Source organism: Oncorhynchus keta, unplaced genomic scaffold, assembly GCF_023373465.1.
Source record: "Oncorhynchus keta strain PuntledgeMale-10-30-2019 unplaced genomic scaffold, Oket_V2 Un_scaffold_1526_pilon_pilon, whole genome shotgun sequence".
NCBI classification, from domain to species: domain Eukaryota; kingdom Metazoa; phylum Chordata; class Actinopteri; order Salmoniformes; family Salmonidae; genus Oncorhynchus; species Oncorhynchus keta.
In genome coordinates, this window is record NW_026290798.1 from 56,825 (window position 1) to 72,406 (window position 15,582).

The 15,582-nt window shown below is 42.9% G+C and overlaps 1 protein-coding gene across 1 annotated transcript in view; it reads left to right on the plus strand.

Moving 5' to 3' along the window:
- The window catches only part of LOC127927550 (FH1/FH2 domain-containing protein 3-like), a 204,199-nt gene that overhangs the window by 38,888 nt on the left and 149,729 nt on the right, over positions 1-15,582 (plus strand). The window contains 1 exon segment of the mRNA XM_052514086.1: positions 9,455-9,519. Coding sequence (XP_052370046.1) covers positions 9,455-9,519 — 65 coding nt within the window.

The window sequence follows — 15,582 nt, forward strand, 5'->3', positions numbered from 1 at the left end:
CAGTGAGCTCACACAGCCTCTGTCTGTTGGTGGGGATTACATCTGATAAACATTGAACTCACGCAGCCTCTGTCTGTTGGTGGGGATTATATCTGATAAACATTGAACTCACGCAGCCTCTGTCTGTTGGTGGGGATTATATCTGATAAACATTGAACTCACGCAGCCTCTGTCTGTTGGTGGGTATTATATCTGATAAACAGTGAGCTCACACAGCCTCTGTCTGTTGGTGGGGATTATATCTAATAAACAGTGAGCTCACACAGCCTCTGTCTGTTGGTGGGGATTATATCTGATAAACAGTGAGCTCACACAGCCTCTGTCTGTTGGTGGGGATTATATCTGATAAACAGTGAGCTCACACAGCCTCTGTCTGTTGGTGGGGATTATATCTGATAAACAGTGAGCTCACGCAGCCTCTGTCTGTTGGTGGGGGTTATATCTGATAAACAGTGAGCTCACACAGCCTCTGTCTGTTGGTGGGGTATTATATCTGATAAACAGTGAGCTCACACAGCCTCTGTCTGTTGGTGGGGATTATATCTGATAAACAGTGAGCTCACGCAGCCTCTGTCTGTTGGTGGGGGTTATATCTGATAAACAGTGAGCTCACGCAGCCTCTGTCTGTTGGTGGGGATTATATCTGATAAACAGTGAGCTCACACAGCCTCTGTCTGTTGGTGGGGATTATATCTGATAAACATTGAACTCACGCAGCCTCTGTCTGTTGGTGGGGGTTATATCTGATAAACAGTGAGCTCACGCAGCCTCTGTCTGTTGGTGGGGGTTATATCTGATAAACAGTGAGCTCACACAGCCTCTGTCTGTTGGTGGGGATTATATCTGATAAACATTGAACTCACGCAGCCTCTGTCTGTTGGTGGGGATTATATCTGATAAACAGTGAGCTCACACAGCCTCTGTCTGTTAGTGGGTATTATATCTGATAAACAGTGAGCTCACACAGCCTCTGTCTGTTGGTGGGGATTATATCTGATAAACATTGAACTCACACAGCCTCTGTCTGTTGGTGGGGGTTATATCTGATAAACAGTGAGCTCACACAGCCTCTGTCTGTTGGTGGGGATTATATCTAATAAACAGTGAGCTCACACAGCCTCTGTCTGTTGGTGGGGATTATATCTAATAAACAGTGAGCTCACACAGCCTCTGTCTGTTGGTGGGGATTATATCTGATAAACAGTGAGCTCACACAGCCTCTGTCTGTTGGTGGGGATTATATCTGATAAACAGTGAGCTCACACAGCCTCTGTCTGTTGGTGGGGATTATATCTGATAAACAGTGAGCTCACACAGCCTCTGTCTGTTGGTGGGGATTATATCTGATAAACAGTGAACTCACACAGCCTCTGTCTGTTGGTGGGGATTATATCTGATAAACATTGAACTCACGCAGCCTCTGTCTGTTGGTGGGGGTTATATCTGATAAACAGTGAGCTCACGCAGCCTCTGTCTGTTGGTGGGGATTATATCTGATAAACAGTGAGCTCACACAGCCTCTGTCTGTTGGTGGGGATTATATCTGATAAACAGTGAGCTCACACAGCCTCTGTCTGTTGGTGGGGATTATATCTGATAAACAGTGAGCTCACGCAGCCTCTGTCTGTTGGTGGGGTTATATCTGATAAACAGTGAGCTCACACAGCCTCTGTCTGTTAGTGGGTATTATATCTGATAAACAGTGAGCTCACACAGCCTCTGTCTGTTGGTGGGGATTATATCTGATAAACAGTGAGCTCACACAGCCTCTGTCTGTTAGTGGGTATTATATCTGATAAACAGTGAGCTCACACAGCCTCTGTCTGTTGGTGGGGATTATATCTGATAAACAGTGAGCTCACACAGCCTCTGTCTGTTGGTGGGGATTATATCTGATAAACAGTGAGCTCACACAGCCTCTGTCTGTTGGTGGGGGTTATATCTGATAAACAGTGAGCTCACACAGCCTCTGTCTGTTGGTGGGGATTATATCTAATAAACAGTGAGCTCACACCGCCTCTGTCTGTTGGTGGGGATTATATCTGATAAACAGTGAGCTCACACAGCCTCTGTCTGTTGGTGGGGATTATATCTGATAAACAGTGAGCTCACACAGCCTCTGTCTGTTGGTGGGGATTATATCTGATAAACAGTGAGCTCACACAGCCTCTGTCTGTTGGTGGGGGTTATATCTGATAAACAGTGAGCTCACGCAGCCTCTGTCTGTTGGTGGGGGTTATATCTGATAAACAGTGAGCTCACACAGCCTCTGCCTGTTGGTGGGGATTATATCTGATAAACATTGAACTCACGCAGCCTCTGTCTGTTGGTGGGGATTATATCTGATAAGCATTGAACTCACGCAGCCTCTGTCTGTTGGTGGGGGTTATATCTGATAAACATTGAACTCACGCAGCCTCTGTCTGTTGGTGGGGATTATATCTGATAAACATTGAACTCACGCAGCCTCTGTCTGTTGGTGGGGATTATATCTGATAAACATTGAACTCATGCAGCCTCTGTCTGTTGGTGGGGGTTATATCTGATAAACAGTGAGCTCACACAGCCTCTGTCTGTTGGTGGGGATCATATCTGATAAACATTGAACTCACGCAGCCTCTGTCTGTTAGTGGGGGTTATATCTGATAAACAGTGAGCTCACACAGCCTCTGTCTGTTGGTGGGTATTATATCTGATAAACAGTGAGCTCACACAGCCTCTGTCTGTTGGTGGGGATTATATCTGATAAACAGTGAGCTCACGCAGCCTCTGTCTGTTGGTGGGGATTATATCTGATAAACAGTGAGCTCACACAGCCTCTGTCTGTTGGTGGGGATTATATCTGATAAACAGTGAGCTCACACAGCCTCTGTCTGTTGGTGGGGATTATATCTGATAAACAGTGAGCTCACACAGCCTCTGTCTGTTGGGGTGGGGATTATATCTGATAAACATTGAACTCACGCAGCCTCTGTCTGTTGGTGGGGATTATATCTGATAAACAGTAGTGAGCTCAAATACACAGCCTCTGTCTGTTTAAAAATCATAATCGATCGACCTCTACTACATATGCCTCTCCCTAATGTCAATACGCCTTGTCTATTGCTGTTTTGGTTAATGATAATTGTCTTATTTCACTGTCGAGCCCCCAGCCCAATATGCCTTAGATAGCCCTTTTGTTCAACCCCCCACATATGCGGTGACCTCACCTGGCTCAACTGTTGCCTCTAGAGACAAAACCTCTCTCATCGTCACTCAATGCCTAGGTTTAACCTCCACTGTACTCACATCCTACCATACACTTGTCTGTACATCTATTCTTCAACGCCCAGAAATCTGCTCCTTTTACTCTCTGTTCTTAACGCACTAGACGACCAGTTCTTATAGCCTTTAGCCGTACCCTTATCCTACTCCTCCTCTGTTCCTCTAGTGATGTAGAAGTTAACCCAGGCCCTGCAGCCCACAGCACCATTCCCATTCCCCAGGCGCTCTCATTTGTTGACTTCCGTAACCGTAAAAGCCTTGGTTTCATGCATGTTAACATTAAAAGCCTCCCCATAAGTTTGCTTTATTCACTACTTTAGCACACTCTGCCAACCCAGATGTACTAGCCATGTCTGATTTCTGTCTTAGGAAGGACACCAAAAATCCAGAAATTTCCTTCCCCAACCTCAACATTTTCCGACAAGATAGAATTGCCAAAGGGGGCGGAGTTGCAATCTACTGCAGAGTTCTGTCATACTATCCAGGTCTGTGCCCAAACAATTCAAGCTTCTACTTTTAAAAATCCAGAAACAAGTCTCTCACCGTTGCTGCTTGTTATAGACCCCCTTCAGCCCCCAGCTGTGCCCTGGACACCATATGTGAATTGATTGCCCCCCATCTGTCTTCAGAGTTCATACTGTTAGGTGACTTAAACTGGGATATAATTAACACCCCGGCCGCTCTAAAATCTAAGCTATATGCCCTCAATCTAACACAAATGATCAATGAACCTACCAGGTACAACCCTAAATCCGTAACCATGGGCACCCTCTTAGATATCATCCTAACCAACTTGCCCTCTAAATACACCTCTGCTGTCTTCAATCAGGATCTCTGTGATTACTGCCTCATTTCCTGCCTCTGTAATGGGTCTGTGGTCAAATGGCCACCCCTCATCACTGTCAAATGCTCCCTAAAACACTTCAGCAAGCAGGTCTTTCTAATCGACCTGGCTCAGGCATCCTGGAAGGATATTGACCTCATCCCGTCAGTAGAGGATGCCTGGTTGCTCTTTGAAAGAACTTTACTCACCATCTCAAAAATGTAGAACTAAGAACAGGTATAGCCCTTGGTTCTCCCCAAACTCGACTGTCCTTGACCAGCACAAAAACATCCTGTGGCGTACTGCATTAGCATTGAATAGCCCCGCGATATTCAACTTTTCAGGGAAGTTAAGGACCAATATACACAGTCAGTTAGGAAAGCTAAGACTTTCTTTTTCAAACAGAAATTTGCATCCTGTAGCACTAATTCCAAAATGCCCCGGCCAACAGCTCTGCACCCACTGAAGCAACTTGCCCAAGCACCCCATGCTTCTCCTTCACCCAAATCCAGTCAGCTGATGTTCTGAAAGAGCTGCAAAATCTGGATCCCTACAATTCAGCTGGGCTAGACAATCTGGACCCTCTTTTTCTAAAATGATCCACCGTAATTGTTGAAAGCCCTATTACTAGCCTGTTCAACCTCTCTTCTGTATTGTCTGAGATCCCCAAAGATTGAAAGCTGCCGCGGTCATCCCCTCTTCAAAGGGGAGACACTCTAGATCCAAACTGTTATAGACCTATGTCCATCCTGCAATTCCTTTCTAAAATCTTTGAAACCCAAGTTAACAAACATATCACCTACCATTTTGAATCCCACCGTGCCTTCTCCACTATGCAATCTGGTTTCTGAGATGGTCATGGGTGCACCTCAGCCACGCTCAAGTTCCTAAATTATATCATAACCGCCATCTATAAAAGACAGTACTGTGCAGCTGTCTTCATCGACCTGGCCAAGGCTTTCGACTCTGTCAATCACTGCATTCTTAGCCATGGTTTCTCAAATGATTTCCTCGCCTGGTTCACCTACACTGCGACCTGTATGCTCTCGTTGGCTGGCCCTCGCTACATTTTCGTTGCCAAACCCACTGGCTCCAGGTCATCTACAAGTCTCTGCTAGGTAAAGCCCCACCTTATCTTATCTCAATGGTCACCATAGCAACACCCACCACCCACCGCACGCACTCCAGCAGGTATATTTCACTGGTCATCCCCAAAGCCAGTACTTACTTTGGCCGCCTTTCCTTACAGTTCTCTGCTGCCAATGCATGGAACGAATTGCAAAAATCACTGAAGCTGGAAACTTATCTCCTTTCTAACTTTAAGCATCCACTGTCAGAGCAGCTTACCAATCACTGTACCTGTACACAGCCAATCTGTAAATAGCACACCCAACTACCTCATCCCCATATTATTATTTATCTTCTTGCTCTTTTTCACCCCGGTATCTCTACTTGCATATCATCATCTGCACATCTATCACTCCAGTGTTAATGCTCAATTGTAATTATTTTGCCTCTATGGCCTATTTATTGCCTTTACCTCCCTACTCTTCTACATTTGCACACACTGTACAAAAATGATTCTTCTTCTTTTTCTTTTCTTTTTTATATTGTGTTATTGACTGTATGTTTGTTTATGTTTAACTCTGTGTTGTTGTTTTTGTCGCACTGCTTTGCTTTATCTTGGCCAGGTCGCAGTTGTAAATGAGAACTTGTTCTCTACTGGCCTACCTGGTTAAGTAAAGGTGATTAAAAAAATACAATTATGTTATATTATGTATATACAGTGTTGTAACGATGTGCAAATGGTTAAAGTACAAAAGGGAAATATATAAACATAAATATTGGTTGTATTTACAATGGTGTTTGATCTTCAGTGGTTGCCCTTTCCTTGTGGCAACAGGTCATAAATCTTGCTGCTGTGATGGCACACTGTGGTATTTCACCCAGTAGATATGGGATGATGGCACACTGTGATATTTCACCCAGGAGATTATCACAATCGGGTTTGTTTTCGAATTCTTTGTGGGTCTGTGTCATCTGAGGGAAATATGTGTCTCTAATATGGTCATACATTGGGCAGGAGGTTAAGAAGTGCAGCTCAGTTTGTGGGCAGTGTGCACATAGTCTTCTCTTGAGAGCCAGGTCTGCATTCGGCGCCCTTTCTCAATAGCAAGGCTATGCTCACTGAGTCTGTACATAGTCAAAGCTTTTCTTAAGTTTGGGTCAGTCACAGTGGTCAGGTATTCTGCCACTGTGTGCTCTCTGTTGAGGGCCAAATAGCATTCTAGTTTGCTTTGTTTTTTTGTTAATTCTTCCCAATGTGTCAAGTAATTATCTTTTTGCTTTCTCAGGATTTGATTTGGGTCTAATTGTGCTGCTGTCCTGTGGGGTCTGTTTGAGTTTGTGAACAGAGCCCCAGGACCAGCATGCTTAGGGGACTCTTCTCCAGGTTCATCTCTCAGTAGGTGATGGCTTTGTTATGAAAGGTTTGGGAATCACTTCCTTTTAGGTGGTTATATAATGAATGTCTCTTTTCTGGATTTTGATAATTAGCGGGTATCGGCCTAATTCTGCTCTGCGTGCATTATTTGGTGTTTTACGTTGTACACGGGGGATATTTTTACAGAATTCTGCATGCAGAGTCTCAATTTGGTGTTTGTACCATTTTGTGAATTCTTGGTTTGTGAGCGGCCCCAGACCTCACAACTATAAAGGGCATAGAGATTTACTATAGAGATTTACAGATTTACTGTCAGGGCCCAGGTCTGGTAGAACCTGTGTAGAAGATCTAGGTGCTGCTATAGCCCCTCCTTGGTTGGTGACAGTCTCTCTCTCTCTCTCTCTCTCTCTCTCTCTCTGTCTCTGTCTCTGTCTCTGTCTCTCTGTCTCTGTCTCTGTCTCTGTCTCTGTCTCTGTCTCTGTCTCTGTCTCTGTCTCTCTCTCTCTCTCTCTCTCTCTCTCTCTCTCTCTCTCTCTCTCTCTCTCTCTCTCTCTCTCTCTCTCTCTCTCTCTCTCTCTCTCTCTCTCTCTCTCTCTCTCTCTCTATAATGTTAGTGCAGTTGATTGTACACCGCAGGGTCCAGAGGGTTGAGCGTTCACCCGGGCCCCAGGGCCTACTTCAGTCTGCTCTCAGTGTGTTCCAGTGCTGGTGGATTGTCTCTAATGTCTCTAATGGTGACCCTCTACTGTTGGCACTGGGCCACTGCAGACTGAATGGAGCATCATACTTCCATTGTGAGGGCCACACAAAAGGGTGTTTGTTACAGAGCTGAAGCGGACAGGGCGTTTGTGCAAGCCTACCTGCAGTGCTTGTGTGTGTATGTGTTTGCGTGTTTGTGTGTGTTTGTGTGTACTGCTTGGACTTATCTGTTGGGCCTGCTACGGTGGTGTCTGGTGTTATGTCTGTGTGGGGGTTGTCTGCACGCTTCTCCTGCTGGTTGATTTCAACATTTGTTTTCTTCCAGAATGTGAGGGCTGTCATCCTCAGGATGGCTCTCAACTACAAACCCCCATAGCACTGTTTGTCACAATTCTGTCACAGATGTTTTTGTTGTCCTTGTTTAAGATTGTCACTGGGGACGCTGTGTTGTTGTTGACAGGGGGGTATGACCTTGTCTCCATGGAGATGGGAGGCGGAGTCGATCTCTGTGTATTTGAACACCCTCTTGGTGACCTCTGGAGACCTGTGAGACATTGGTGACACCCCCTTTAGTTCTCTCCTCTATTGCCTCCTCTTTTGTCCCTCAACAGACATTGTTGTCATGGTATTGCTTTGGGGGAGGAGAGGATTTGGATAAAGACTAGTGTGAAACTAGATGATTTAGTATCCCTTGCTGCTAAATATTTAGCTTGCCTCCACAGTGATTAGATCTACATAAGTTCTGTTCATATTAGGTCCTATCTAGCCCTGTAACTCATTAGTGTATTCAGGGTAGCATAGTGATTGAGTAGCATTTTGCCACTACGGTTACCTGTGAAAGCTTGCCTCCTCCACAGTGATTAGATCTAGCCCTCCACAGTGAAAGCTTGTCTCCTCCACAATGATTAGATCTAGCCCTGTGAAAGCTTGCCTCCTCCACAGTGATCCACAGTGATTAGATCTAGCCCTGTGAAAGCTTGCCTCCTCCACAGTGATTAGATCTAGCCCTGTGAAAGCTTGCCTCCTCCCATAATGATTGATTAGATCTAGCCTCCTCCCTGATTAGAATGCTTGCCAGTGATTAGATCTCCACAGTGATTAGATCTAGCCCTGTGAAAGCTTGTCTCCTCCACAGTGATTAGATCTAGCCCTGTGAAAGCTTGTCTCCTCCACAGTGATTAGATCTAGCCCTGTGAAAGCTTGTCTCCTCCACAGTGATTAGATCTAGCCCTGTGAAAGCTTGTCTCCTCCACAGTGATTAGATCTAGCCCTGTGAAAGCTTGTCTCCTCCACAGTGATTAGATCTAGCCCTGTGAAAGCTTGTCTCCTCCACAGTGATTAGATCTAGCCCTTGTGATTAGATCTAGCCTTGCCTCCTCCACAGTGATTAGATCTCCACAGTGATTAGATCTAGCCCTGTGAAAGCTTGTCTCCTCCACAGTGATTAGATCTAGCCCTGTGAAAGCTTGTCTCCTCCACAGTGATTAGATCTAGCCCTGTGAAAGCTTGTCTCCTCACAGTGATTAGATCTAGCCCTGTGAAAGCTTGTCTCCTCCACAGTGATTAGATCTAGCCCTGTGAAAGCTTGTCTCCTCCACAGTGATTAGATCTAGCCCTGTTAAAGCTTGTCTCCTCCACAGTGATTAGATCTAGCCCTGTGAAAGCTTGTCTCCTCCACAGTGATTAGATCTAGCCCTGTGAAAGCTTGTCTCCTCCACAGTGATTAGATCTAGCCCTGTGAAAGCTTGTCTCCTCCACAGTGATTAGATCTAGCCCTGTGAAAGCTTGTCTCCTCCACAGTGATTAGATCTAGCCCTCTGAAAGTAGTTTACCCAGACTGTTGATGTTTATGTCTATGTCCCTAGCCCTGTGAGCTTGTCTCCTCCACAGTGATCTCTGCATCAGACCATGTGGAGAGTTTATTGATACAGTGTAGGCTATGTACACGCCTGGCTGTCACAACTGGAGACTTCGTTCATAACCCCCCATTCCAGTATTATATGTCTTCAGTTTAGAAACCTGGGGTCCAAGAATATGAGGTCCTTAAGGTTAAATTGCAGGAAACAGTTTTCCAACCAAAATGAGCTTTTATTCTGTATGCTTTTTAAAATGTCAATTCAGACGAAATTTATTTTTAACATCAAATGTAACTCATTTACATAGGGTCACTGTGTTGTGGAACAATGCTATTAAAATTCTTTCTCTCTGTCTGTCTTTCTCATCAGAAGAGGCAAGAAGCACAGCATCATCCTCCGGACACAGTTATCTGTCAGAGTTCACGCTTGTATCGGTGAGTGAAACACTTTTCATTTTGAAGCACTGTGGGTATTTAAGTTGCGACTGTAAAATGCGGAGGTATCTGGAGTCAGACAATGTTGCTAATGTCAACCTCTGCTGCATCACCTGCACATCTCATTAGAATATATAGTCTCTGTTTGACTTCTTAGTGCGATAGTTTTCAATCATCCAATATCACTCCCAGCTGCTAGGTACAGTAAATAATACATGACATAATAATCATAATAATAAAAATAATAATGCATAATAACAATAATAATGATTATTCATAATAATAATACATAATTATAATAATACATAATTATGATAATACATAATAATAAAACATATTAACAATAATACATAATGCTAATAAAAAAATCATAATACATAACATAAGAATAACACATAACATAATAATAAAAATAACAATACATAATACTAATACAAATTATAATCCATAATAATAATAATAATAATACAAATTATAATCCATAATAATAATAATAATAATACAAATTATAATTCATAATACTAGTAATACATAACAATAATACATAACAATAATGCATAATAATTATCATAATAATACATAATTATAATAGTAATTTAATAATAATATATTTCAAATTATAATACATAATAATAGTAATACATAATAATAATACAAATAATAATAAACAAATAATAAATAATAATAATAATACAAATAATAATACAAAAATAATACAGTAACACATAATAACACATAATAATACATAATAATAATACAAGTAATAATACATAGGAATAATAACACATAATATTATATTATTATTATTATTATTATATATTATTATATTATTACATAATAATAATACAAGTAATAATACATAGTAATAGTAACACATAATAATAATACAAGTAATAATACATAGTAATAGTAACACATAATAATAATACAAGTAATAATACATAGTAATAGTAACACATAATAATAATACAAGTAATAATACATAGGAATAATAACACATAATAATAATACAAGTAATAATACATAGTAATAGTAACACATAATAATAATACAAGTAATAATACATAGTAATAGTAACACACAATAATAATACAAGTAATAATAGATAGTAATAATAACAAAAATTCTAATGCATAATAATAGTAATAGATAATAATAATACGTAATAATACATACTAATGATATTACAAATAATAATAAATACTACTAATATATAATATTAATACCTAATAATAATACTAGTATATAATAATAATATATAATAGTAGTAATAGTAATAGTAACACATAATAATAAAAGTAATAATACATAATAATACTAATAATAGTAATAGATCATAATAATAATAATAATATATAATATCAATAATAATATATATATAATATTAATGATAATATATTATAATACATACTAATAATAATACATAATAATAATAATATATAATAATAATATATATAATAATAATAATACATAATATTAATAATAATGTAGTATAATACATACTAATACATACTAATAATACATAATAATATATAATATCAATAATAGTATATATAATAATAATACATAATATTAATAATAATTTATTATAATAATAATACATAATTATAAAACATAATAATAATACATTGCCAAAACGGGAATTTACAGATCGCATGGCTGTGTGCTCCATTTTATACACCTGTCAGCAACAGGTGTTGCTGAAATAACCAAATCCACTAATTTGAAGGGGTGTCCACATACTTTTGCATATGTAGTGTACATGGTATTTCTAAAGAGCCAAAGTCACTGTGCAGGCAACTACTCTATATCATCATTATATCGTCTGCCACTTCTCCACTGTGTTCCACTGCATCGGCTGATGAATCTGAAAAGATGAAATCCTCTGGGAGAGTGAGGAAAGTGTAGAGGTTGTTATGTTGGTTGTTTTAAAGACGTTTCCCTCTCCCTCCATCATGTTTTATGGCCTTGTTTTAACGCGCTCAACGCTTGATTCCTACGTCAATAAAGCAGGCCTCATAATGAGAGGAAATGAGTAGAGTGATTATAGGCCTGCACACACACACACACACACACACACACACACACACACACACACACACACACACACACACACACACACACACACACACACACACACACACACACACACACACACACACACACACACACACACACACACACACACACACACACACACACACACACACTTAGTAAATCAGTCAAAGCTATTGTTTGGGTCACAGTCTTTCCACTTCTTTGTATATTTCTGTGTTGAGCTCACTGTTTCCATGTGGATGTTAATACTGTGTTTAGTTGGGAACACCTCCTGATATATATTGATGTCCTGTCCTGTCTCTCAGACACACCAGCCTCTATTTTAGGAACCTCTATTACCTGACCTTTCGGCCTTGGAGAGGTGTGTGTGCGTGTGTGCGTGTGTGTGCGCGTGTGTGTGCGTGTGTGTGTGTGTGTGTGTGTGTGTGTGTGTGTGTGTGTGTGTGTGTGTGTGTGTGTGTGTGTGTGTGTGTGTGTGTGTGTGTGTGTGTGTGTGTGTGTGTGTGTGTGAGAGAGAGTTAACTGCTCTAAAATACTGGTTTAAATTATACTTAGTGAGAGACTAGCCCAGTTATGTCCCAGTCTAAACCTGACTCAAACCTGCCCTCCACATCACATTCAACAGCAGTAGCACTGTAGGTTGTGTGTAATACATTTAAGTGCATAATTGTTTTTAATAAGTATTATAATACAAACACGTCCAGCCTGCTTCACTTAATGATGAGTCAGAGCTTGTCTGTGCTCTGGGGATCCTTGCGTGCCCATATACCAAGGTGCTCTGTTCTGTGCAGGCTGGCAGCAAGGCAGTGCTGCAGGCTGCTGCACGTTGACTCTGGTTGCATCCCAACTGCCACCTTCTTCTCTATATAGTGCATTACTTTTGACCAGGGCCCAGATGTAGTGAACTGTGTAGTGAATAGAGTGCCATTTGAGATGCAGACAGTGACAGAGACCATGGAGAGGAGTGCACGTGGCTCTCTCCTGCAGACACACAGGGCCTCCTCCTCCTCTCCTCTCCAGGCTGCCAGGGCTAAAATAACTCAGCAGGGTTAACCTGGAAAAGCCATTAAGCCACGAGCTGTTGGATTTTAATTTGGCCTTTTCAAAAGTGCTATTTAAGTGTACCAAGACAAGGACGGAGGCGTTATAACTTTGAAATGCCGTGTGAAATCCAGGCTATGATTTTCAGAAACTATGGCAGTCGTTTTCTCTGCTAATCCATTATACCTGCTGTTGCATGATATGTATCATGGAAACATTAGGAAACTCCACTTGATTTTATTTATTTTTACTGGGAGTTTTTTTCCGAGCCCTAAAAATACTGTCTTTTAAATATTGGCAAGACTTGAGACATGAGGCAAGACCGCTCTAGTCTAGCCCAGCCTGCCAGGTGACCTAACCTGCCTAGTTCCTGTTTGTGCATGCTGAGTACAGACCGCTCTAGTCTAGCCCAGCCTGCCAGGTGACCTAACCTGCCTAGTTCCTGTTTGTGCATGCTGAGTACAGACCGCTCTAGTCTAGCCCAGCCTGCCAGGTGACCTAACCTGCCTCGGCCCTGTTTGTGCATGCTGAGTACAGACCGCTCTAGTCTAGCCCAGCCTGCCAGGTGAACGTAACCTAGGCCCTGTTTGTGCATGCTGAGTACAGACCGCTCTAGTCTAGCCCAGCCTGCCAGGTGAACGTAACCTAGGCCCTGTTTGTGCATGCTGAGTACAGACCGCTCTAGTCTAGCCCAGCCTGCCAGGTGACCTAACCTGCCTCGGCCCTGTTTGTGCATGCTGAGTACAGACCCCTCTAGTCTAGCCCAGCCTGCCAGGTGACCTAACCTCGGCCCTGTTTGTGCATGCTGAGTACAGACCGCTCTAGTCTAGCCCAGCCTGCCAGGTGACCTAACCTAGGCCCTGTTTGTGCATGCTGAGTACAATGTGGATTTATTTAATGTGAAGCGCTCCTATCTTCCTATTATTTCCTGGCACTTTCATTTTGTAATTTAAAACAGTGTCGTATATGTTGGCTTTTACTGTTAGTTAACTGACTTTGCTCCAGGGGACTTCTGTGTCATAGATTCCATCATATCGAAGGTGGTTTAATGAGTGTACAGATAGAAACCATATAGAGCAGGGATGGCCAACTGGCAGCCTTTTGAAGACCGGGAACTCAGGATGGTCTCAGCTTACTGTTGAGAGTTAGGATAGTAGAATACACAAGGTGACATTTGGAAATGTGGTTGTGCATCAGCAGTTTTTCTCTTGTTAAGTCATTCAATTAGTTCATTTCAGCTAACAGTTTTTAGATTGGTAAGTCAGTCTAGCGACCAGATATCTAAGCGTAGTAATCATGGTTTAATCACTGGCCGGGGGTCCCTCATTGATTTTGTTGGTCAGTCTCACTCGCATGTCATATTAAAAACAGCATTGAAAACATTTCTCTCCACCTTTTGGCAAAATTAATAGAATTGCAACAAACTTGCTTTAATACTGCAACATTTTTCAACACCCCATGGCAAAATGTGTAGAACTGTACGAAATTAAATCTAAAACTTACAAAGTGGTCTTAGTGACTCGACTAGCTGTTGATCAGTGACCACCTTGTCTACAAAACATACATCAAGCTACTCTGTTCTGCTGTGAGGCACTCTGTTCTGCTGTGTGAGGGACTCTGTACTGCTGTGAGGGACTCTGTTCAGCTGTGTGAGGGACTCTGTTCTGCTGTGTGAGGGACTCTGTTCAGCTGTGAGGGACTCTGTTCTGCTGTGAGGGACTCTGTTCAGCTGTGTGAGGGACTCTGTTCAGCTGTGTGAGGGACTCTGTTCAGCTGTTCTGTTCAGCTGTGTGAGGGACTCTGTTCTGCTGTGTGAGGGACTCTGTTCTGCTGTGTGAGGGACTCTGTTCTGCTGTGTGAGGGACTCTGTTCAGCTGTTCTGTTGCTGTGTGAGGGACTCTGTTCTGCTGTGTGAGGGACTCTGTTCTGCTGTGTGAGGGACTCTGTCTCAGCTGTGTGAGGGACTCTGTTCTGCTGTGAGGGACTCTGCTCTGTTGTGGGACTCTGTTCTGCTGTGAGGGACTCTGTTCTGCTGTGAGGGACTCTGTGAGGGACTCTGCTGTGTGAGGGACTCTGTTCTGCTGTGAGGGACTCTGTTCTGCTGTGAGGGACTCTGCTCTGTGAGGGACTCTGTTCTGCTGTGAGGGACTCTGTTCTGCTGTGTGAGGGACTCTGTTCTGCTGGAGGGACTCTGTTCTGTTCTGCTGTGAGGGACTCTGTTCTGCTGTGATGGAGTCTGCTCTGTTGTGAGGGTTCTGCTGTGAGGGACTCTGCTCTGCTGTGTGAGTCTGGGACTCTGCTCTGCTGTGATGGAGTCTGTTCTGCTGTGAGGGACTCTCTCTGCTGTCTGCTGTGATGGACTCTGCTCTGCTGTGATGGAGTCTGTTCTGCTGTGAGGGACTCTGCTCTGCTGTGAGGTACTCTGCTCTGCTGTGAGGGACTCTGTTCTGCTGTGAGGGACTCTGCTCTGCTGTGAGGGACTCTGTTCTGCTGTGTGAGGGACTCTGTTCTGCTGTGAGGGACTCTGCTCTGTTGTGAGGGACTCTGCTCTGCCACGAGGGACTCTGCTCTGCTGTGATGGTGTCTGTTCTGCTGTGTGAGGGACTCTGCTCTGCTGTGAGGGACTCTGCTCTGCTGTGATGGAGTCTGCTCTGCTGTGAGGGACTCTGCTCTGCTGTGATGGAGGGACTCTGCTCTGCTGTGAGGGACTCTGCTCTGCTGTGATGGAGTCTGCTCTGCTGTGAGGGACTCTGTTCTGCTGTGAGGGACTCTGCTCTGCTGTGAGGGGCAACAGGTGGCTGTCAACTTAGTGAGTACTAGGAGAGTCATCATCCACTTAGAGAAGGCTGGAACTGTTAATCTGTCTGCTGTGACTGACTGACTGTCCCCCCTCCCCAGGATCAGATAAACCCTCTGCACTGTACACACAGGTTACATTCCAATTGACACCCTGCATAGTGCACT